Source organism: Rhinopithecus roxellana, chromosome 1, assembly GCF_007565055.1.
Source record: "Rhinopithecus roxellana isolate Shanxi Qingling chromosome 1, ASM756505v1, whole genome shotgun sequence".
In the NCBI taxonomy this organism is placed as follows: domain Eukaryota; kingdom Metazoa; phylum Chordata; class Mammalia; order Primates; family Cercopithecidae; genus Rhinopithecus; species Rhinopithecus roxellana.
The window spans coordinates 203,786,665-203,811,573 of record NC_044549.1 but is presented as its reverse complement, the minus strand read 5'-3'; the positions used below and the strand labels follow the sequence as shown (position 1 = coordinate 203,811,573).

The window sequence follows — 24,909 nt, the reverse complement described above, 5'->3', positions numbered from 1 at the left end:
CAGTTTTATAACTACAATTTTTATTTGTTAAGTGGACTTCCACTGAATTATTCAAAGGTAGACTGTTATTCAATGGTAGGACTAAACATGAAGTATTATATTTAATTTTATGTTTATATGTAATTAAGTATTAGCTGCTCATTTTTAACTTACTGCTTGATATAGCCCAAATGCATACTGTATAATTTTTTAACCATGAAACTGGGTTGTGTAAGCATTTCATCATATCATTTAGCTATAGCACTGTGCTGAAAATAATGTGTTATTTGAACTTTGAATATTCACCATTATTAAAAGCCTATATATTTGGAAGAAAGTGATTATTTTGTGTAATAATGTTCTTTTATACAGCTTTTATGTATAATTCTTTAGTTAATTAAGTAGAACTATTAATGTTTATAAGCATATCTTCTAAAGTTTGTTGAAATGATAGTCATCTTTTTTTATTCTCTGAAACTGTTATTTGACTTGATACTTTTATAAATAAATATGCAGAAGAAAGAAATTTGAGGGGAATTACATCAGTTTTTAAATATATTTTTCATTTGGTATGAATTGCATTTTATTCTTTAGTTTCGTATACATCATAATTTCTAACCTAACCAGAAAACCAAGACTTTTTTCAGTCCAGACTTAACTAGGTGTGTGTTATTCTGCTTATTTTTCTTGCCGTAGTAAATCACTGTTAATTCTGTGAGTGGTCTAGAATAACAGTGGAAAGCTATCATTGCTGCTGAAAATAATCAGGGGTTTTGGCCGGGCGCGGTGGCTCAAGCCTGTAATCCCAGCACTTTGGGAGGCCGAGGCGGGCGGATCACGAGGTCAGGAGATTGAGACCATCCTGGCTAACACGGTGAAACCCCGTCTCTACTAAAAATACAAAAAACTAGCCGGGCGAGGTGGCGGGCGCCTGTAGTCCCTGCTACTCCAGAGGCTGAGGCAGGAGAATGGCCTAAACCCGGGAGGCGGAGCTTGCAGTGAGCTGAGATCCGGCCACTGCACTCCAGCCCGGGCGACAGAGCAAGACTCCGTCTCAAAAAAAATAATAATAATAATAATAATCAGGGGTTTTTACATTAAGAGTGTTTTTAGTTTTCTAAAAGTTTACAATTAATTTCTGTGATAGACTTTTTTTTCCTCCCCTGTATAAAAACACTTCACTGTGGGAAGAATTTTTTCCTGAGTGATGAAATGATTGAAATCTTTATGGTATCCTTGGGAATAGAAAACAATGATTTCTGAGCAACCTAGGAAGAGTTGTTGGTTACACTAAAGAATATTCATGGATTTTATGAGAAGGCTATGGTGATTGTGTAAAACTTAAGAAAATCATGACTGGTTTAGCAGAAATAACTATTTCTTAAAAGCAAATCTATTTTAACTGCTTATACATAATTTTTTCTGTTTGGGGCTGGAAAAAGTATATATTATTTAACATATAAAAAGCTCATATAAGATTATGACTTCATGTCTTTGATGTGCCTCTAACATTGTGACATTAACATGTAATGTTTTTATTTTCTTGTTAAGCTAACACGTTTACAACTTTTTTTTAAGGCAAATCCTCCTCCAGTCCTGGTCAACACAGAGAGCTTGGAAACACCAACTTACGTAAGTTCCATTTCCTTCCCACGTTTAAGTAATTCTGCCTTTCCTGTTCCGTTTTTCATACAAATACGAAGACCATGGCATTTTCTCTAATACATTTCTCTTAAGATGTCCTATCACTATACTATAGCTGTAATAGCTATAGTAAATGAAATAATATGTCCTCCTTTGGTTTTTTTTTTTTCTTATGTAAAGCAGAAATTTTTAAATAGAAATTTATAGTTTAATTTTGAAATTATGATGGCTAACTTTCACAAAAGGTTGTCTCTAACCATTGGTCACTTACACAGTGCCGTATATTTAAATCATTTCAGAAGTCTAATTGAATGACTGGATTTTTAGTAACCAGGTTTTTTTGTGCATTCGGATATACTAAAATAATTAGTTATAACCTTGTTATTTTAAATTGATCAGGGACAAAAGCCCACTTGTCGCGTAATTTTATTATATGAAAGGTCCAGAATAGATAAATCCATACTTACCGAAAGTAGATTAGCAGTTGCCAGGTGGTGGGTGTAGGCAGAATGGGGAGTGACTGCTAATAGGTGCAGTTTGTTTATGTGGCAATAAGGATGTTCTGGAATTAGAAAATGATGATGATGGCACAACTCTGTGAATAAACTGGAAACTACTGAATTGCATACTTTAAAAAAGGTAGATTTTATGGTATATGAATATCTCAACATAATTTGTTAAGGTGAAAAAGTAGAAAAAGGTGAGTAATAACATAAATGCAAATTAAAACAGTTAATACATTTTAAACATTATGTTACCAAAAGATCAAAAAGTTTATCAGTACATTCTGCTGGTGAGAGTATGGGGTAAAAATATACTGATACATTTTTGTTGAAGTATAAGTGGATAAAACTTTAGAAAATGCAATTTCACGATAATGATTGAGTCTAAAAATCAATGCTTTTTAAAATATTTTTTCTTTTGTAACTTTTTGTATTGTACCTGAGAAGCCATTGCATAATTTAACGTCATAAAGACTTATACTTAAGTTTTCTGCTAAGAGTTTTATGGTTTTGATTTTACATTTTGGTCTTTGATTCATTTTGAGTTCTAATGTGAAGTAGAAGTCCAACTTCTTTCTTTTGTGTGTGGATAGCATCACTGTTGAAAAGACTCTTCTTTCCACATTGAATGGCCTTGGCAACTATATAGAGAATCCGTTAACTGTAAATATATGGGTGTATTTCTGTAATTCCTTTCAATAATGTTTTGCAGTTTTCTGTGTACAAGTCTTGGAGTTCTTTTGTTAAATTTATTTGTAAGTATTCTCTCGCTCCTCTCCCTTTTTTTTTTTTTTTTTTTTTTTTTTTTTGAGACAGTGTTTCACTCTGTCACCCAGGCTGGAGTGTTGTTGGGACAATCTTAGCTCACTGCAGCCTCCACCTCCCAGGCTCAAGATGATCCTCCCATCTCAGCCTCCCAAGTAGTTGGGAACACAGACACGTGCCACCACAATTTTTTTTGTATTTTAGGTAGAGATAGGGTTTTACCATGTTGCCCAGGTTGATTTCGAACTCCTGAGCTCAAGTCATCCAACCTGCCTTGGCCTCCCAAAGTGCTGGGATTACAGGGGTGAGCCATGCCCAGCGAGTATTTTATTCTTTTGATGCTGTTATGAATGGAATTGTTTTGTTTATTTTTGGAATTTTTATTGCTAGCATATGGAAATACAGTTGCCTTTTAGGTGTTTATCTTTGATCCCACAACCTTGCTGAACTCATTTGTTACCTCTAGTAGTTATGTAGTTTGAATTTTCTATATACAGGATCATGTCATTGGCAAATAGAGATAGTTTATCTCTGGATGCCTTTTATTTCTTTTTTCTTTTTTTAATTTTAAAGGATGGGAAACTTCAGGATTTTATTTTTTGTTTTTTGGATTTTTGTTTTTATTATTTCAGTAGGTTTTAGGGAGCAGGAGCAGGTGGTGTTTGGTTACATGAATAAGTTAGTGGTGATTTCTGAGATTTTGGTGCACCCATCATCCGAGCAGTGTATACTATACCCAGTGTGTAGTCTTTTATCCCTCACCCTGCTCCCGTGCTTTCCCGAGTCCCCAAATGCCAGTGTATCATTCTTATGCCTTTGCATCCTCATAGCTTAGCTCCCACTTACGAGTGAGAACATACTATGTTTGGTTTTCCATTCCTGAGTTACTTCACTTAGAATAATAATTTCCAGTTCCATTCAGGTTGCCACAAATGCCATTATTTCATTCCTTTTTATGGCTGAGTAGTATTCCGTGGTGTGTGTGTGTGTGTGTGTGTGTACACACCATATATTTTTTTATCCACTCATTGAAAAATGGGCATTTGGGCTGGTTCCATAATTTTGCAATTGTGAATTGCACTACTATCAACATGCATGTGCAAGTGTCTTTTTCATATAATGACTTCTTTTCCTCTGTGTAGATATCTAGTGGTAGAATTGCTGGATCAAACGATTGATCTACTTTTAGTTCTTTAAGGAATCTCTGTACTGTTTTCCATAATGGTTGTACTAGTTTACATTCCCATCAACAGTGTAAAAGTGTTCCCTGTGGTTTCTGGATATTAGTCCTTTGTCAGAAGTATAGATTGTGAAGATTTTCTCCCACTCTGTAGGTTGTCTGTTAAGTCTGCTGATTATTTGTTTTGCTGTGCAGAAGCTTCTTAGTTTAATTAAGTCCCGTCTGTGTATCTTTGTTTTTGTTGGATTTGCTTTTGGGTTCTTGGTCATGAAGTCTTTGCCTAAGCCGATGTTTAGAAGGGTTTTCTGATTTATCTTCTAAAGTTTTAACGGTTTCAAGTCTTAGATTTAAGTCTCTGATCCATTTTGAGTTGATTTTTTTATAAGGTGAGAGATGAGGATCCAGTTTCATTCTCCACATGTGGCTCGCCAATTATCCCAGCACCATTTGTCGAATAGGGTGTCCTTTCCCCACTTTATGTTTTTGTTTGCTTTGTCAAAAATCAGTTGGCTGTAAGTATTTGGCTTTCTTTCTGGGTTTTCTATTCTGCTTCATTCTATGTATCCATTTTTATACCAGTACCATGCTGTTTTGGTGACTATGGCCTCATAGTATAGTTTGGGGCCAGGTAATGTGGTGCCTCCAGATTTGTTCCTTTTGCTCAGTCTTACTTTGGCTATGGAGGGTCTTTTTTGGTTCCATATGAATTTTAAGAATGTTTTTTCTAGTTCTGTGAAGAATTATGGTGGTATTTTGGTGGGAATTGCATTGAATTTGTAGATTACTTTTGGCAGTATAGTCATTTCACAATATTGATTCTACCCGTCCATGAGCATGGGATGTGCTTCCATTTGTTTATGTCGTCTGTGATTTCTTTCAGTAGTGTTTTGTAGTTTTCTTTGTAGAGGTATTTCACCTCCTTGGTTAGGTATATTCCTAAGTATTTTATTTTCCTTTAGCTATTGTAAGAAGGGTTGAGTAACTTTTGTTTTTATTTTATTTTATGTATTTATTTTTTTGAGACAGTGTCTCACTCTGTTGCCCAGACTGGAGTACAGTAGCACAACAGCTTACTGCAACCTTCGCCTCCTGGATTCAAGTGCTTCTCCTGTCTCAGCCCCCACCCCCTAGCCCCTGCCCCAAGTAGCTGGGATTACAGGCATGCACCACCACGCCCAGCTAATTTTTGTATTTTTAATAAAGACAGGGTTTCGCCATGTTGGTCAGGCTGGTCTTGAACTTCTGACCTCCAGTGATCCACCCGCCTTGGCCTCCCAGAGGGCTGGTATTACAGGTGTGGGCCACAGTGCCCGGCCTAGGGTTGAGTTCTTGATTTGTTTCTCAGTTTGGTCACTGTTGGTATATAGCAGAGGTACTGATTTGTGCACATTAATTTTGTATCCTGAAACTTTGCTGAATTCACTTACCAGTTCTAGGAGGTTTTTGGATGAGTCTTTAGGGTTTTCTAGGTATGCGATTATATCAGCAGCAAACAGCAATCTTTTGTCTTCCTCTGTACCAATTTGGGTGCCCTTCTTTCTTTCTCTCTCTCGTCTGATTGCTCTGGCTAGGACTTCCAGTACTGTGTTGAGTAGAAGTGGTGAAAGTGGGCATCCTTGTCTTTTTCCACTTCTCAGGGGGAATGCTTTTAACTTCTCCCCATTCAATATAATGTTGGCTGTGGGTTTGTCGTAGGTGGCTTTTATTATCTTAAGGTTTGTCCCTTCTGTGCTGATTTTGCTGAGGGTTTTAATTATAAAGGGATGCTGGATTTTGTCAAATACTTTTTCTGCATCTATTGAGATGATCATGTGATTTTTGTTTTTAAATCTGTTTATGTGGTATATCACATTTATTGACTTAGGTATGTTAAACCATCCCTGCATCCCTGATATGAAACCCACTTGATCATGGTGGATTCTCTTGATATGCGGTTGAGGATTTTTGTATCTGTGTTAATTGGGGATATGTGTCTGTAGTTTTCTTTTTTTGTTAGATCATTCCCTGGTTTTGGTATTAGTGTTACACTGGCTTCATAGAATGATTTAGGGAGGATTCCCTTTTTCTCTATCTTTTTGAATATTGTCAATAGGATTGGTACCATTTCTTCTTTGAATGTCTGACAGAATTCAGCTGTGCATCTGTCTTGTGCTGGACTTTTTTGTTCATTGGCAATTTCTTAATTACCATTTCAATCTCACTGCTTGTTATTGGTCTGTTCAGAGTTTCTATTTCTTCCTGGTTTAATCTAGGAAGGTTGTATATTTCCAGGAATTTATCCGTCTCAAGGTTTTCTAGTTTATGCATGTAAAGGTGTTCATAGTAGCTTTGAATAATCTTTCGTATTTCTGTGGCATTGGTTGTATTATCTCCTATTTCATTGCTCATTCAGCTTGTTTGGATCTTTTACTTTGAGATGGAGTCTCGCTCTGTCACTCAGGCTGTGGCACAATCTCGGGTCACTGCCGCCTCTACCTCCTGGGTTCAAGCAATGCTTCTGCCTCAGTCACCCGAGTAGCTGGGATCACAGGTGCACGCCACCACACCCAGCTAATTTTTGTATTTTTAGTAGAAATGGGGTTTCACCATGTTGGCCAGACTGATCTCGAACTCCTGACCTCAAGTGATCCACCCACCTCAGCCTCCCAAAGTGCTGGGATTACAGGCGTGAGCCACCACGCCGGCCATTTGGATCATCTCTCCTTTTCGTGGTTAATCTCGCTAATGGTCTGTCAATTTTATGTACCTTTTCAAAGATCTAGCTTTTTGTTTTATTTGTCTTTTGTGTTGTTTGTTTCAATTTCATTTAGTTCTGCTCTGATCTCCGTCACTTCTTTTCTTCTGCTGGGTTCGGGTTTGGATTGTTTGTGTTTCTCCAGTTCCTTTGGTTGTAACCTTAGATTGTCTCTTTGTGCTCTTCCAGACTTTCTGATGTAGGCATTTAGTGCTATGAACTTTACTCTTAGCACTACTTTTGCTGTATCCCAGAGGTTTTGATAGGTTGTGTCACTGTTATCCAGTTCAAAGAATCTTAATTTCCATCTTGATTTCGTTGCTGACTGAACAGTCATTCAGTAGCAGGTTGTTTAATTTCCATGTATTTACGTAGTTTCGAGGATTCCTTTTGGAGTTGATTTTCCGTTTTATTCCACTGTGGTCAGAGACAGTACAGTTGATATAGTTTTGATTTTTCTTAAATTTACCGAGATTTGTTTTGTGGCCTCTCGTATAGTCTGTCTTGGAGAATGTTCCATGTGCTGATGAACAGAATGTATATTCTGCAGTTGTTGGATAGAATATTCTGTAAATATCTGTTAAGTCCATTTGTTTTAGGGTATAGTTTAAGTCCATTGTTTCTTTATTGACTTTCGGTCTTAATGACCTGTCTAGTGCTGTCAGTGGAGTATTGGAATATTCAAAGTCCCACACTATTATTGTATTGCCATCTATCTCATTTCTTAGGTCTAGTAGTAATTACGAATTTGAGGGCTCCAGTGTTAGATGCATATGTATTTAGGATCTGATCGTTGGACTAATCCTTTTATCATTATATAATGTCCTTCTTTGTCTTTTTTAACTGCTGTTGCTTTAAAGTTTGTTTTGTCTGATGAAAGAATAGCTACTGCTGCTCGCTTTTGGTGTCCATTTGCATGGAATATCTTTTTTCACCCATTTACCTTAAGTTTATTTGAGTCCTCAGGAGTTAGGTGAATCTCTTGAAGATAGCAGAAATTTGGTTGGTGAATTCTTATCCATTCTGTATCTTTTTTTTTGAGACGGAGTCTCGCACTGTCGCCCAGGCTGGAGTGCAGTGGCGTGATCTTGGCTCATTGCAAGCTCTGCCTCCTGGGTTCATGCCATTCTCCTGCCTCAACCTCCCATGTAGCTGGGACTACAGGTGCCCGCCACCGCGCCCAGCCATTCTGTGTCTTTTAAGTGGAGCATTTAGGCCATTTACCTTCAACATGAGTGCTGAGATGTGAGGTACCGTTCATTGTGCTATTTGTTGCCTGAATGCCTTTGGTTTTGTTGTTGTTGTTGTTTTGTTTTGTTTTCATTGTGTTATTGTTATATAGGTCCTGTGAGATTTATGCTTTAGAGAAGTTCTGTTTTGATGTATTTCGAGGATTTGTTTCAAGATTTAGAACTCCTTTTAGCAGTTCTTACAGTGCTGGCTTGGTAGTGGCGAATTCTCTCAGCCTTTTTTTGTCTGGAAAAGACTATCGTTTATAAAGCTTAGTTTTGCTGGATGCAAAATTCTTGGCTGATAATTGTTTTAAGGAAGCTAAAGATAGGACCCCAGTCCCTTCTAGCTTGTAGGGTTTCTGCTGAGAAATCTGCTGTTAATCTGGTAGATTTTCCTTTATAGGTTACCTGGTGCTTTTGCCTCACAGCTCTTAGGATTATTTCCTTTGTCTTGACTTTAAATAGACTGTGTGCCTAGGCGATGATCTTTTTGTGATGAATTTCTCAGATGTTCTTTGAGCTTCTTGTATTTGGATGTCTAGATCTCTGGCAAGGCCAGGAAAGTTTTCCTCCATTATTTTCTCAAATATGTTTTCCAAACTGTTAGGTTTCTCTTCTTCCTCGGGAACACCGATTATTCTTAGTTTTGGGTGTTTAACATAGTCCCAAACTTCTTGGAGGCTTTCTTCTTCTTTTTTTTTTTTTTTTTTTGAGACGGAGTCTTGCCCTGTCGCCCGGACTGGAGTGCAGTGGTGCAATCTGGGCTCAGTGCAAGCCCCGCCTCCCGGGGTCATTCTCCTGCCTCAGCCTCCCGAGTAGCTGGGACTACAAGCGCCCGCCACCTTGCCCGGCTAGTTTTTTGTGTTTTTAGTAGAGATGGGGTTTCACCATGTTAGCCAGGATGGTCTCGATCTCCTGACCTCGTGATCCGCCCGCCTCGGCCTCCCAAAGTGCTGGGATTCCAGGCGTGAGCCACCGCTCCCGGCCTCTTCATTTTTTAAATTCTTTGTCTTTGTCTTTGATGGATTAATTCGATGCCTTGTCCTCAAGCTCCGAAGTTCTTTCTTCTGTTTGTTTCATTCTGTTGCTGAGACTTTTCAGTGCGTTTTGCATTTCTCTAAGTGTGTCCTTGATTTCCGGAAGTGGTGATTGATTTTATTTATGCTGCCTATTTCACTGAAGATTTTTCTTTTCATATCCTGTGTCATGTTTTTGATTTCTTTAAATTGGACTTCACCTTTCTCTGGTGCCTCCATGATGAACTTAATATTCGACCTTCTGAATTCTTTTTCTGGCAATGCAGAGATTTTGTCTTGGTTTGGATGTATCGCTGGTGAGCTGGTGTGATCTTTTGGGGGTGTTAAAGAACCCTGTATTGTTTTATTACCAGAATTGTTTTTCTGGTTCCTTCTCATTTGAGTAGACTGTGTCAGAGGGAACTCAAGGGCTGCTGTTGAGATTCTTTTGTCCACAGGTGCTCTCTTGATGTGGTGTTCTCCCCCTTCCCCTAGGAATGGGGCTTCCTGAGAGCCAAACTACAGTGACTGTGTTTACTCTTCTGAGTCTGCCACCCAGCAGATCTACTAGCCTCCAGGCTGGTACTGGGGAGTGTCTGCAAAGAGTCCTGTGATGTGTGATCCATCATCAGGTCTTTCAGTCATGGATACCAGCACCTGCTCTGGTGGAGGGAGCAGGGAAATGAAGTGGACTCTCTGAGGGTCTGTGGTTGTATTTTTGTTGGGTGCGCTGGTTTTGTGTTGGTTGTCCTCCAGCCAGGAGGTGGCACTGTCAAGAGTGCATCAGCTGCAGTACTGTAGGGAGGATGCAAACTTGCCATAGGGACGCCTGGTTAAGTTTTCAGGTTTCTCAGGCAGTGGGCAGGGCCATAGAACTCCCAAGAGATTGTGACCTTTGTCTTTGGCTACCAGGGCTGGTAGAGAAAGACCACCAGGGGGCAGGGATACCAGGGCTGGTAGAGAAAGACCACCAGGTTGGGACAGGGATAGACATATCTGAGCTCAGACTCTTCTTGGATGGGGCTTGCTGCAGCTCCTGTGGGGGATGGGGATGTGGTTCCCAGGACAATGGAGTTTCGTTACCAGGGGGATTGTGGCTGCCTTTTATGGCTGCCTCTGCTGAGACATGCAGGTCACCAGGGAAATGGGGGAAAGCTGGTAGTCACAGGCCTCACCTTGCTCCTGCACAGCCCACAGCCCTAAGGGCCTGTCTCACTCCCACCGTGCCTCCTCGACAGCACCAAGTCTATTTCCTGGCGGCAGGTGACCAGGGCTGAGCACTTGCCCCAGACCGTGAGCCTGCCCGCCAAGAAAGCAAGGAGACTCACAGTTTTTCAGTGTCTCAAGGAGCCTGCAGTGGCGATCTAGTGGCTCTGTGGATTATCTTGGCTTTTCTGGTATGTTCCTGCGGTAGTTCTTGGAGCAAAAGTTCACGACGTGAGTGTCCACAACTGCTCTGTCCATCCAAGCAGGAGCTGCAAGCTAATCCTGCCCCCATCTGTCATCTTTATCCTTCACCAACTTCTGAATGCGTTTTCTCTTTCTTGCCTGTAATTCCCCTGGCTAACACCTCTATTACCGTATTTAATGGAAGTAGTGAAAGCAAGCATCCTTGTTGTGTTCCTGATTATTAAGGGAAAACTTTCAGTGTTTTGCCATTGTGATATATTATATGCAATTTTAAGTATTCATTGATACTATAATTTCATTGGCTTTGGGTTTGATTCTCCATCCTGTTCTATCCTTAAGTAGTAAAAACATCGAAAGAAGGCAAAATTACACACAAATTTGAGTTCTTACTGGATCCAGTAAAGAGCAGGAAATGAAGTAATCTGTTAAAAAAGTGCCAATCTATTCCCCTATCTTTATTTTCCTTGAGACAAAACATGAAGACTGAAGTTAGAAAAATTCACTCCATTGAACTTTGGTAGGTTTATTACATAATAAAAGCTTCAGTTTTTCCACATGTAATATAATTTATAGCTACAATATTTTTTAAGTGACCTAAATTCATTATTTAGGAAACACTTTTAAGTAAGCTCTTTGAGGGCTATTATTTCATATTTGGTTATGTTAATTTTTCATTAGAAAGTACATCTTCTTTTTCCAGTACATTTTTAGTTTTAGAGTTTTGCTTTGTGATGGTATAGGCTTTGAGGGTTTTTTGTGTTTTTGAGATAAGAATCTTGCTCTGTTGCCCAGGCTGGAGTATAGTGGCTCGATCTTGGCTCACTACAACCTCCACCTTTGGAGTTCAAATGATTCCCATGCTTCAGCCTCCTGAGTATCTGAGATTACAAGCCATGCACCACCATACCCAGCCAATTTTTTCTATTTTTAGTAGAGATGGGGTTCCACTGTGTTGGCCAGGCTGGTCTCAAACTCCTGGCCTCAAGTGATCCACACACCTCGGCCTCCCAAACTGCTGGAATTATAGGCGTGAGCCGCTGCATCCAGCCAGCTTTGAGGTTTTTAATTGCCTGTGATTACGCATTATTATTAACCATGAGTCATATAAATATTGATAAAATATTGGATTTTGATATATTACTCTGTAGTTAGAAAAGTATTATTGAATTGAACCTAAACATAAGGAATTAGTAAATTAGGCTTCTTTTTTATCTTTCCTTGGACAAGTCTTATAACTTTAATGTAATAGGATTTGTCCTGTTTGGATATATTAGTGTTAAAATGATTAGAAACTTAAAATTCTTGGGCCAGTAAAGGACTGAGAATATCTGTCATAAATTTTTCTCTACTTCATTATGACCTATATGTACCTATAAATAAAGGCTAAAGTTGTAAGGCTATACAGAAGCCTTTAATTATACTAAAAAGATAAACTCGTACAATTTAAAAGTTAAACAGTAAATGTTATTTTATTATACCAGCAACAACCAGTGGGAAATGTGAATCCATTAACTGTATTAATAAAAATGTGAAATGTCTATCAATCAGCTAAAAATGAAATACATAGTGTGTAGTAAGAAAACTGTGAAACTTTACTGAGTGGCATGAAAGAGTACTTAAGTGGAGAACAGTTAATGGTCCTGAGCAGGAAAATAATGTAAAGATCTTCATTTTCCCCAGACTAATCTGTAAATTTGGTGTCATACCAATCACAGCCCCCAAAAATGGATGTGGGGGTGGGGGAGAGGTGGGAGGGGTAGGAGAGGGAGAGGAGGGAGAAAGCAAAAGAAAGAGACTGTATGCTTGAGTTTTGAGAGCACAAAGATGGGCTTAACAGAATGATTGGGCTGGAGCTGTGCCATCCAGTAAAGTAGCCACGAGCCCCATGTTGCTGTTTAAATTGATTAAAATTTAACAATTCTGTGTCTGTGTGTGTAAGACAGAGTTTCGCTTTTGTTGCCCAGGCTGGAGTGCAGTGGTGCCATCTCAGCTCATTGCAACCTTTGTTTTCCGGGTTCAAGTGATTCTCCTGCCTTAGCCTCCTGAATAGCTGGGATGACAGGCACTCGCCACCACGCCCATCTAATTTTTGTATTCTTGGTAGAAACGGAATTTCGCCTGTCTCAGCCTCCCAAAGTGCTGGGGTTACAGGCATGAGCCACTGCACCCAGCCAAAATTTAATAAAATTTAAAATTTAAATTTCATTCTGTTAATGTGGTATATCACGTTTGTTGATGTTCATTTGTTGAACCATCATTACCTCCCCGGGTTAAATCTCACTTGATTATGGTGAATGATCCTTTTAATGTGCTTTGAATTGCCAGTATTTTGTTGAGGATTTTTAAATCTATGTTTATCAGTTATATCAGCCCGAAATATTCTTTTCTTATAGTATTCTTGTTTGGCTTTGGTATCAGGGCAATTCTGGCCTTGTAAAATGAATTTGAGAAGCGTTTGGTATTTCCTATTCAGTTTCTGGGGAGAGTTTGAGAAGGATTGGTATTAGTTCTTCTTTAAATGTTTGGTAGAATTCAGTCATGAACCCATCACACTATGGGCTTTTCTTTGATAGAAGATCTTAGATTACTGATAATCAGACTAGTAATGTTCTATTCAGAATTTCTGTTTTTTCATAATTCAGTCTAAGCAGTTTTATATTTCTAGAAAATTGTCTTCCTTCTTGGTTATCGTTTGTTGGCATATAATTGTTCATAGTAGTTTCTTATGATCTTTTGTGTTTCTGTGGTAACAGTTTTAATGTCTCCTTTTCATTTCATGCCATTTACAATAGCACCAAAAAATATAAAATAAAATGCATAGGAATAAATTTAGCCAAAGGTAAAATATCTGTACAGTGAAAACTATAAAACATTGATGAATAAAATTGAAGAAAACACAGATAAATGGAAAGATACCCCATTTCATGGTTGTGAGGTTAATATTGTTGAAACAGTCAAACCACCCAAAACGATCTATAGATTCAGTGTAGTCCCTTTCAAGATTTCAGTGATAGTTTTCGTAAAAGTAGAAAATATGCTTCTAAAATTCAAATGGAACCACAAAAGACCCCAAATAGCGAAAGCAATCTTGAACAAAAAGAACAAAGTTTAAGGCATCATACTGCCTGATCTCAGAATCTGCCGCAGAGCTGTAGTAATAAAAACAGCATGGTACTGGCACAAAAACAGACCCGTGCAATGAAGTAGAATTGAGAGCTCAGAAATTAATCTACACATTTATGGTAAACTGATCTTCAACAAAAATGGCAAGGGCACATATTGGGGAAAGGACAGTTTCTTCAATATATGGTATTACAGTACCTGGCTATCCACATGCAGAAGAATGAAATTGGACCCTTATCTTGTACCATATATAAAAATCAACTTGAAATGGATTCAGGGTTTAAATGTTAACTGACTTTGTAAAACTACTGAAAGAAAACATCGGGGAAAAGCAGTGGGGCATGGAGGCTCACGCCTGTAATCCCAGCACTTTGGGAGGCCGAGGTGGGCAGATCACCTGAAGTAAGGAGTTCGAGACCAGCCTGGCCAATATGGTGAAACCCTGTCTCTACTAAAAATACAAAAATTAGCCAAGCATGGCAGTGTCCACCTGTGATCCCAGCTACTTGGGAGGCTGAGGCAGGAGAATCGCTTGAACCCAGGAGGTGGAGTTTGTGGTGAACCCAGATCACACCACTGCACTCCAGCCTGGATGACAGGGTGAGACTCCATCTCAAAAAAAAAAAAAAAAGAAAGAAAGAAAACATAAGGGAAAAGCTTCTTGACATTGGACTGAGCAGATATTTTGAAACCCAGAAGCATAGGCAGTGAAAACAAAATGAGCAAATGGGATTGCAGCAAGCTTCTGCCCAGCAAAAGCAATAATCAACAGAGTGAAGAGAGAGCCTACAGAATGGGAGAAAATATTTGTGAACTCTAAGTCTGACAAGGGGTTAATAAAAAATTTATAAGGAACTCAAATCAATAGCAAGAAAACATTGTCAGGCCTGGTGGCTCATGCCCATTATCCCAGCCCTTGGGAGGCCAAAGTGGGAGGATCACTTGAACTCAGGAGTTTGAGACCAGCGTGGGCAATGTAATGAGACCTTGTCTCCAGAAAAAAATTTTAAAAATTAACCGAGTGCGATGGCACATGCCCGTAGTCCTAGCTACTCACAAGGCCGAGGTGGAAGGATTGCTTGAGCCCAGGAGTTAAAGGCTGCAGTGAGCTGTGATCACACCACTGCACTCCAGGCTGGGCAACAAAGTTAAAAATATAAGTAAATAGCAAGAAAACAAATAACCCATTTTTAAAAATGGACAAAGGATCTGAAAGGACATTGCATACACACAAAAAGACTAAATGTCCAGCAAGTATATTTAAAAATGCTTAACATCACCAATCATCAGGAAAATGCATATTAAAACCACAGTGAGATACCAGTTCACACCCATTAGGATGGCTGTTAGAAAAAAGATCAGTCTTGGCAGTGGTATAGAGAACAGGGAACCTTTCTATACTGTTGGTGGGAATGTAAATTAGTACAGCCGTTGTGGAAAACAGTGTGGAGGCTCTTCAGAAATTAAAAATAGAACTACCATGTGATCAGCAACCCCACTTCTGAGTACACATCCACAGGAAAGAAAATCAATACATAGAGAGATACCTGACTCCAGTGCTCATTGCGGCATTAGTCACAGTTGCCAAGACACGGAAACCGCCTAAGTGTCTGTTGGCCCATGAAGTAGGTGAAGAAGATGTGGTGTATACAGAGCGGGGTACTCTTCTGCCTTTAAAAAGAAGGAAATTCCATCATTTGTGACAACATGGATGAACCTGGATGACATGTTAAGTGAAATAAACCAAGCACAGAAAGGCAAATACTGCACGATCAAATGTGAAAAAGTCAAACTCAAAGCAGAGAGTAGAGTGGTGGTTACCTGGGGATGGTGGGGAGGGATTGAGAAAATGGTGGTCAAATGATACAAAATTTCCATTTACGAGAAGTAACTTCACAAGATGTGTTGTACAAAGTGGCAGCTAGAGTTAGTAACAGTGTATTGTACACTTGAAAATTCCTGAGAGTAGATTGTAAATTTTCTCATCACACACACACACACACACACACACACAAATATGTTTTTGATAATATACTCTTGGCCCTTAGAAGCTTTAGTGTATGTTTAATGTTATAGAATTGTCTCGGTGTTTGAAATTATCAGAGTTCCAAACAATTGAGGATTAAGGAATAAAGTTACTGGTGGTCTGTATGGCCGCCTCATGTTTCACCTTTTTTTTTTTTTTTTTTTTTTTTTTTTTTTTTTTTTTTTTGAGACGGAGTCTCGCTCTGTCGCGGGGGCTGGAGTGCAGTGGCCGGATCTCAGCTCACTGCAAGCTCCGCCTCCCGGGTTTACGCCATTCTCCTGCCTCAGCCTCCGGAGTAGCTGGGACTACAGGCGCCCGCCACCTCACCTCGCCCGGCTAGATTTTTGTATTTTTTTAGTAGAGACGGGGTTTCACCGTGTTAGCCAGGATGGTCTCGATCTCCTGACCTCGTGATCCGCCCGTCTCGGCCTCCCAAAGTGCTGGGATTACAGGCTTGAGCCACCGTGCCCGGCCATGTTTCACCTTTTAAAAAGTACTCAGTGCTACCTAAAAGACCCTCCTTCTGTGCTGCTTAGAAACCTGTGTGATGAATTGGCATTAAATTAAGCACCAGGAACATTTACTGAGCTCCTACCTTGTGAGGAAACTTAGAGGTGAAAAATCTAAGATTCCTGGAGGCAGAAATCAGAATTTTACATCAATGCCAAAAGGGCCATATGAGCACACTCATTTGGAAATGTTTTCCAAAATAAAATTTTAGATGATTTAGAAATAAACAAATGAACAAAAATGGAGTCCAGTGCAGCTAGCAGTTATGGGATTTGGCCTAATCCATATGCCAAGGAAAATTTGTAAACTTTGAGGCTTTTAAAAGCAGAATAGAGTAAGCATAAATTGAGCATTCAACTCAAAAATCTTTTTTAGAAAATCAAAGGAATAAGGAATTGTTAAAAACAAAGTAATACCATGAAATGTAATAGTTTCATCAATAACGTCAAAACTACTTTTTCAATAAAGACTGATAGATTTTTAGCAAGTCTTGAGCAAGAAACAAGATGATACAAATGACCTTTAGAATAAGAAAGGAGATATTGCAGCAAATAAAAATTTTACTCGTAACAGAGGACTTCCAGTCAAGTGGGTGTGGTATACACGTGTAACCCTCCTATACTCTAGATGCACAGACATGATCAACACATCTCTTGAAGTTACTCCTCCTAAGCTGAGATAAAGAAATTTTACGTGTGTGTGTGTGGTGTGTGTGTGTGTGTGTGTGTGTGAGACAGAGCACAGAAGCGAGCACCTGGGCAACATAGACCCCATCTCTATGAAAAACAGATAAAAATAAACTTAGCCAGGCATGGTGGCATGTGCCTGTAGTCTCAGCTAGTCAAGAGGCTAAGGCAGGAGGATCACTTGAAGACAGGAGTTTTGAGGCCACAACGAGCTACTGATTATGCCAGTGCATTCCAGCCTGGGTAGCCATAACAAACTACCCTGAAGCTTAGCGGCTTAAAAGAACAACAGTTCATGTTTTCTCATAATGAACTGGATGACTATGCTTTACATGGTGTGGGTTAAGGCACTGGACAAGGCTGGGAGGTCCAAACAGCCTTATTCACGTGGCTGATAGTTGGTGCTGACTGCTGATTAGAAGTGTAGCTGGAGTTCTGGGCCAAGGGTTTTGGTTCTCCGTTGTTTAGATCTCCCTTTAGGCTGCTTGAGTTTTCCTCATGTTATAGCTGCTGGGTTCTAAAGAAAATACATTCCAAAGCAAAGGCAAATACTACCAGGCATCAGATGACCTAGTCTCTGAAATCACACGGCATCGTTTGTGCCACATTTATTTTTAGTCAAAGCTAGTCACAGGACTTGCCTAGATCTAATGGGAGGGGAAAGAGACTCCTACTGATGGTAGGGTGATTGAGTCATATTGCAAAAGAATGTCTGGAATGGAGGATGGGAGCCATCTTCAGAAGTAGAATTTACCACAGTCCCCATTTGATTTAGCTAGAGTTTTGCCCAGCCTCATATCACGATAAATTTTAAAGCAAGGATTCAAACCCATGTTCATCTGATTCCAGGGACTTGTTTCACCAGTGGCTTTTACTGTAGGAGTTAACTTCTTTGAGCAGAGACTAGGAAATAAATTGTAGGGAGATAAATTGTGACCAAGATACCTTGAATGGTGACTCTGATTCTGACATAAAACATGTAAATGAAATTTGTGACCGAGGAAGCACAAAAGTTCCAGATGTCGAGGTGGAAAATTGTAGGATGTGTAATAGAGCGAGTCATTCAGACTGGATGGTGTGTAAGGTTTATGAAGAGGTGAAGAATGAAGGTGAGTGGTACATTGAGGTCAGTTCTTCAGAGACGTGATTACCAAGCCCTAGAGTGTGGCTATTTCTAGGAAGAGAGAGTTTTGAAAGTTTTAGAGGAAGTATGTTATGGGCTTTAAAAAGAACCAGCTGTTTAAAACGCAGTGATTTGGGCAGCGGGGAATACTAATCTAAGCAGTCAGGCAGACTGCATAGACAGTACTGCATTCCAGAGGAGGTTTAACAAGGCCTGAAGAAAGGTGTCAGAAATGAGAGTGAAGAGGCGATGATTTTCAGAAAAATTAAAGTGTTCAAATCAGGAACAGTTGGCAACTAACTGATAGATGGCGTGGAACAAGACAGAGAAGGATCAGAGGTCGAAACTATTAAAAGCTGAATGTGCCTATTCTGGATTTGAAAGTCATGATACCACGAATGTTGTCAGTTCGTTCATCACATTTGTATCCTTCCATTCCTTGAAACTCTTCCCCAGAATTATTAAAATGAAGATATTGTATTTGATTACTGTTGCATTTAACAGGTTTTCATTAATAAATCATACAAAAATTTTGTCTTGCCATTTCAGATTTTACACGCTTAAGTTTCTGAGCTGCTTTTCTTTTCCCCTGTAGGTTAATGGCACAGATGCAGATTATGAATATGAAGAAATCACACTTGAAAGGGTAAAAACTATTATCTTAATCTGTTGTTTTAAAGAGCTTTGCAATATACTGTTTTCTCATATAGGATTCAAGGGAGATCTTTCACAAACAGAACTATTCTAAGTTCCCAGTTCATAAAATTGGCCAAGGTATTTTCAAAACATGTGTCTTTTCTTTAGTAACCTTATTTTTTTAAATAAACTTTTTATTTTAAAGTAGTTTTAGATTTACAAAGAAGTTGTAAAGATAGTCCCAAGAGTTTCCATTTACCCTGTATTCGGCCACCTCTATTGTTAACATTTTATATTACTAGAGTACATTTGTTTCAACTAACATACCTATATTCATACATTATTATTAACCGAAATCTCTGTTTCCTTGCTTTTTATGTTATTGTCTTCCAGAGGCCCATCCAGGAAACTACATTACGTTTAGTTATCCTGTCTCCTTAGACCCCTCTAGATTATGATAGTTTCTCAGATTTTTCTTGCTTTTTAATTTTGTTTGTATTGTTTATATGCATATGATAATGAAATATTGTTCGTATTAAGTAAGTGGTATACTAGTAACATGGTCATTGTATCAATTTTCTTTTCTAGCAAAATAACCATACTTCTAACGGACAGAAGCTGTATTAAAAACTTATTATGGTATACTCCCCCAGTCAAAATAATTTAAGGGTGTAATTCAGATGTGTAAATTTTCTTAAGATATGTTTTTTTTCCCTTAAGAATGTCTGCATTCAGGCCCGGCGCGGTGGCTCACGCCTGTAATCCCAGCACTTTGGGAGGCCGAGGCAGGTGAATCACTTCAGGCTAGAAGTTCAAGACCAGCCTGGCCAACATGGCAAAACTCCGTCTCTACTAAAAATACTAAAATTAGCCGGGTGTGGTGGTACAGACCTGTAATCCCAGCTACTCGAGTCAGGAGAATCGCTTGAACCCAGGAGGCAGAGGTTGCAGTGAGCCGAGATCACATCACTGCACTCTAGCCCGGGTGACAGAGTGAGACTCCGTCTAAAAAAAAAAAAAAAAAAAAGAGTATCTGCTTTCGATTTTTATTGTAAGTTATAATAGTAATGCCACCTTATCTGGCTCGCATTTTATGAAAATTTAGTGTTTTACACAAGCGGATTTCTTAAGTAACTAAATGTGTGTATATTCTAGACTAAAATCCTAGATAATTAGATTTGTTTATATTGGAATCAAATCTGAGAAAAATAAATCTGAGAGAGTCTTACATGTATATCTTTATTGCCTTCTTCTTAAATTCGTATCACCTCTTCAAGTTAGGTGGCTACTGAAGCAACATTCAAGTAAGCACAGTATTAATGTACTGTACATATTTTAATATAGTAGTTTGTGTTGTCTCCTAACTTTTTATATTATTGATTTTTTATTCTTTCCCAGGGCCTTTTAAATTCCTTTTGTTTAGTCAGGACTATACATTGTATTTTTCACTGGTTGAAGAACTTGAGTACCTAAGTAACTTGGTAACCTCCCATAATCCACTGGTACTGTTCTTAAGATTCAGGTAATTCATGAAGTTAGATTGAAAAAACATTTTTTTATTAAAATAGAATTTTAAGACAAATGGTGGTAGAGTGAGTGTTTACACTGTTTAATACTAACAGTTAAATAATAAGTCCACATATATTTACTTACTTGAGTTGCCTGAAATTCAGTTAGAACATTCTTGCAGAAATAAACATTTTTTAATACCATTGCTTAAATCAATTATTTTTGAAGGCTTTTTGTGGCAGTCAAACCCTTTCTGTGAAGAAAATATTCAGAAATCTTGTTTCTCCGGTTCATAAAACAAGCAAAAAGTAGAGCTCCTTTGGCAGAATTTACTTTGCTGTCCGGAAAATTCACCAGTGTTCTCAGGTTGGACTTCAGTATGAAAAACTGGAAAAACGCCTTTTGCTTCATCGGGTGTATTGGTTAAACATGTCACGGATTGATGGCAGCTGTCACTTAGCAGCTACAATTCGGTCATTTAAAAATAAGTCGATGTCAGGTTAGCAGAAGAAAAGCACCATCGCCACCCCCTTTTTTCAAAGGCTAAAACAATATATGTGTTTTACCTGCTCAGAAATAACAGCAGGAAGATCACTTCAGCATTTGTCTCATCGGAGAGATGTGCCCTACCAAACATGGCCGAGGTGCAGTCTAAAAGAAACAGACTTATAGACACCTCTGCAGATGGGTGACTTAATCCAGCGACAAGTTGCACATACTTTTAAAGAAAGAACTGTGGAGTAGACTTCAGAAGTCCTTGGTATATTTTCTTGAACCTCACCTGTTCAGCAGTAATGCCTCTGAAAGGACTTTCCTTCAGAACATGTCCATTTAATTTAGAATCTTTATATTACTCACCCATATACCTTTATTTGTTGTGTTCCTTATGTTAGTACAGTTTCTGCATCCTTCAGTGACAGGAACCTGTCAATAAAGATAAAATCACATTCAGTCTCAATTTTTTTTCTTCTGTCCTCAGGGAAATTCAGGGCTTGGTTTCAGCATTGCAGGAGGTACAGACAACCCACACATTGGAGATGACTCAAGTATTTTCATTACCAAAATTATCACGGGGGGAGCAGCCGCCCAAGATGGAAGATTGCGGTATGTTTTGCGATTTTCATTGTGATGCTGAATCCACTTTGTGTATTTTTCTTGAAGCAGACTGGATAAGGAGTAAATACAAATAACAGACATTATCATAAAAACTGACATAGGGTGAATGCTTTAACAACATTCAAGTCAATGAATGCGATAATTATGCTCTAAACGTTGTTTTCCTGTTTTCATTTAGGACTCCAGTTTTATCTTAGATATTACAACATTTGAATAATAAATTTGGTTGATGGTTTAAATGTTTGTGAGCATATTTATAGAAATCATGAGTTTCCCTTTGTATTTTCAAATAGCTCACAAAATATTTTCCATTTCCTCTCTGGTTGGGAAACATGTATATAAACTTATTTAAGATAAGGAGGATAGAGGATCACACATCCAAGTTGAATCCCACACCACATAGACTAAAGTATGTGCAAATTTTAAATAATATATTTTCTTAATTGACTAGATGAAAATAACATTTGTCTCTGTTTAAATGTAGTGTTCCATTTTGGAAGATATATTTTGCAAACTTTGATTTTTTGGGGGTCATAAATTACGGCATTTTCCCTATTTCCTTGTTTGTTGTTAAAATAGCCTGAAGTTTTAGGACTAAAGAGTTTATATAGTCTGTTAAAAACAGCATCTTATTTTAAGGATGTTGGTACCTTATGCAATTTTTCAATTTCTAAGCTTTAATTCTCACTGGATATGACAGATGGTATATTGATGAAATCAAATGGATATAAAAATTAATCATTTGACAATTCATGTAAATGTAGACATTTACTTCCTGATTCTGTTAGATATAGAAGCTTCTCCGGACCAGTTTTAATATTTTAATTGTATTTTGTTTACCCCTTTACCCAATTTGAGATGACCGTCTTTTTTTCCTGATGGAATACCATGCAGTCAGAGAGACCAGAACTAGGGAAAATGCTAAGACTAGGAACAAATTAAACTTTTACAAAACATAACACTATGACAAATTTTAAGTTCTTTACCTGTGGAACTTTTGAATTAAGTGACCTAATCTTATATAAATTTCAAAAAATAACTTCATTCTTTTATGTCTAATATATAGGTTGGAATAGGCACTCAGAAAATTATTTTTAGTTTATCTCAGTTTTCACACTATCTCTGTGACCTTAAACTCATGATGTGAGCCTCAGTTTTCTTATCTTTGAATCACAGCTCTGTCTCTTTACTATCTGGGTGGCTTTAGGAAAGTTATTTAAATTATTTTTGCCTCAATTTCTCCATCTGTAAAATAGGGATTAAAATACATATTTAGCTTACAGGTGTCATGAGGGTTAAAACACCAAGAAAGTGTCTAGCATGTCATTAGTGCTAAATAAATGTTTGCTATTTTTATAAAGTATATCTTAATGCTGACACAGAATAAGCATGCAGTAAGTATACAAATGGTAGCTGTAATTATTGTTTAATATTTTTGTATAATCTATTATTTTCACTATTTCTTTTGTTCCTTTTGCTGACCCTTGGGAAATGTTTGTATTTGTTTATATTCATTTTTTATATACTTTCTTCATTCTGGATTTACTCCAGAATTATTTATAATTCTCTTTACCTTAAAAAAAAAGTAACAAAAAATTGGTGAAGTGGAAAATTAATATTTAAATTATATTTAATTTTTATTTTTTATATTTAATTGTTTTCTCAGGGTCAACGACTGTATATTACGAGTAAATGAAGTAGATGTTCGTGATGTAACACATAGCAAAGCAGTTGAAGCGTTGAAAGAAGCAGGGTCTATCGTACGCTTGTATGTAAAAAGAAGGAAACCAGTATCAGAAAAAATAATGGAAATAAAGCTGATTAAAGGTCCTAAAGGTATGTGGTAAGTCAAACTAAGATAAATCTTTAAGAAATCTCTGAGTTAAATATTCCAATGAACTTTATCTGTGACATAGATTTCAAGATGAACAATATTAGTAATACACTACAGAACTTGAGTGGATTTTAATTTCTCTGTTATTTCTAATGATTTTTGTCTTACATTGCATTTTAGAATATTTACATTTCTACCAAGATTGCAGCATTTGAAAAGTTCCTGTTTTTTGGGTGGGGGGTTGTTTTTAGAGGCAGGGTTTTGCCCTGTCACTCTGGCTGGAGTCCAGTGGTGCAGTCATGGCTTACTGTAGGCTCAGTCTCCTGAGCTCAAGCGATCCTCTCACCTCACCCTCCCAAGTAGCTTGGACGACATGCACGTGCCACCACACTGGGCTGATTTTTTTGTTTTTTGTGGAGATGGAGGTCTCCCTGCATTGCCTAGGCTGGTCTCAAACTCCTGGGCTCAAGCAGTTCTCCCACCTCAGCCCCGCAGAGTGCTGGTATTACAGTGTGAGCCACTGCACCTGGCCCAAAATTCTTATGTTTGTCAATGTATACATTTTATACATTTTGCCGCAGTGAGCATATTTATAGATTTATAAGTTTTTATGATTTTTATATTCAATATTTGCTCAGCATGTTTTTAAGAATTTTTAAAAGTAGGGAACAAAATACCTACTTGTTTTGTTAAGTGGATTTCTCGCTGTTGGTATTAAGTATTACTATATTGAAGACTTCTAGCATTAAGAGTGAAATATTTGTGTCCTTGAACACTTGAAGTTAAGTATAGTATTGATACTAACTTGTGATAATTAATCTACAAAGTACTTTAAATGCAGATACACAGGCTAAGTTAAAAGAAGTGTTTTTAATATGTATTATGAGCAGTTACATCTGCAGTAAAGGACTGTTAAGATGTGATTTCAGAATTTTTAAAACATTGATGAATTGAGGATAAATGGAAATATTAGTTTAAATATGTGGCTTCATGGAAGAGGGAGGATTTCAACAAATGAAAAAGGAATGGAGAGCTGAGAAATTTTCTGATATTGAAGCTATAGGATTTAAGAATTACAGAAATTCCCTACTTAAAATTGTTAATTCATAGAATAATGAAAAAGAGCAAAAGTATTCACATTTTTAAAGCCTATTGGTTCTGCCCACCACCACCAGACAATCTTATTATTTCTTCTCAATTGTTTTATTCTAGTGAAAATATTGAAAGTGTAGGTGAGCATAATTATGATGGAAACAAAAGTAAAACATAATTTTGCAATGTCACTTTGGAATAACAAGTGCATTTGCGAGAAGATACTAAGAAGGAACGTGTGGGATAAAAGGAATCTATTCATAACTCTAGGAGCAGCTATATTTATAAGTGTCGCTTGATTGCAGAACATATACTAGTAGATAACTAAATGGGTTCTTTTCTATTTTAAAAAATATTAGTGTGGTGGAATTATTACCTTGTAGTTTTCAACCATTTCTTTCTGGGCTTAAGTTCATATTTATGGATGAGAATCTAAAACTAGTGTTTTCCAAACAGGTCTTGGGTTCAGCATTGCTGGAGGTGTTGGAAATCAGCATATTCCTGGGGATAATAGCATCTATGTAACCAAAATAATTGAAGGAGGTGCAGCACATAAGGATGGCAAACTCCAGATTGGAGATAAACTTCTAGCAGTAAGTATAAGAAATCTATTGTCTTTTAAATCATTTTGTTGTCTGATTTTTTCTAATAGATACTGGAATTTCTCCATACCAAAAAGGTCTAAATGATACTTCAATTAGCAAATCCTAGCCTTGCTGTATCAAATCCTAAAAAATGATTCTTGGTAATATCTTTATTTGTCATTTCTGTTTTCTCTGCCAGCTCCTCCT

The 24,909-nt window shown here is 37.8% G+C and overlaps 1 protein-coding gene across 15 annotated transcripts in view; it reads left to right on the top strand.

Moving 5' to 3' along the window:
• DLG1 (discs large MAGUK scaffold protein 1) overlaps positions 1-24,909 on the top strand; it is a 274,249-nt gene that overhangs the window by 153,439 nt on the left and 95,901 nt on the right. For all 15 annotated transcript variants that reach the window (XM_030936950.1, XM_010381164.2, XM_030936930.1 and 12 more), the window contains 5 exons: positions 1,558-1,611; positions 18,527-18,577; positions 21,056-21,180; positions 22,859-23,028; positions 24,575-24,711. In XM_030936950.1, coding sequence (XP_030792810.1) covers positions 1,558-1,611; positions 18,527-18,577; positions 21,056-21,180; positions 22,859-23,028; positions 24,575-24,711 — 537 coding nt within the window. The remainder of the gene's footprint in view (positions 1-1,557; positions 1,612-18,526; positions 18,578-21,055; positions 21,181-22,858; positions 23,029-24,574; positions 24,712-24,909) is intronic.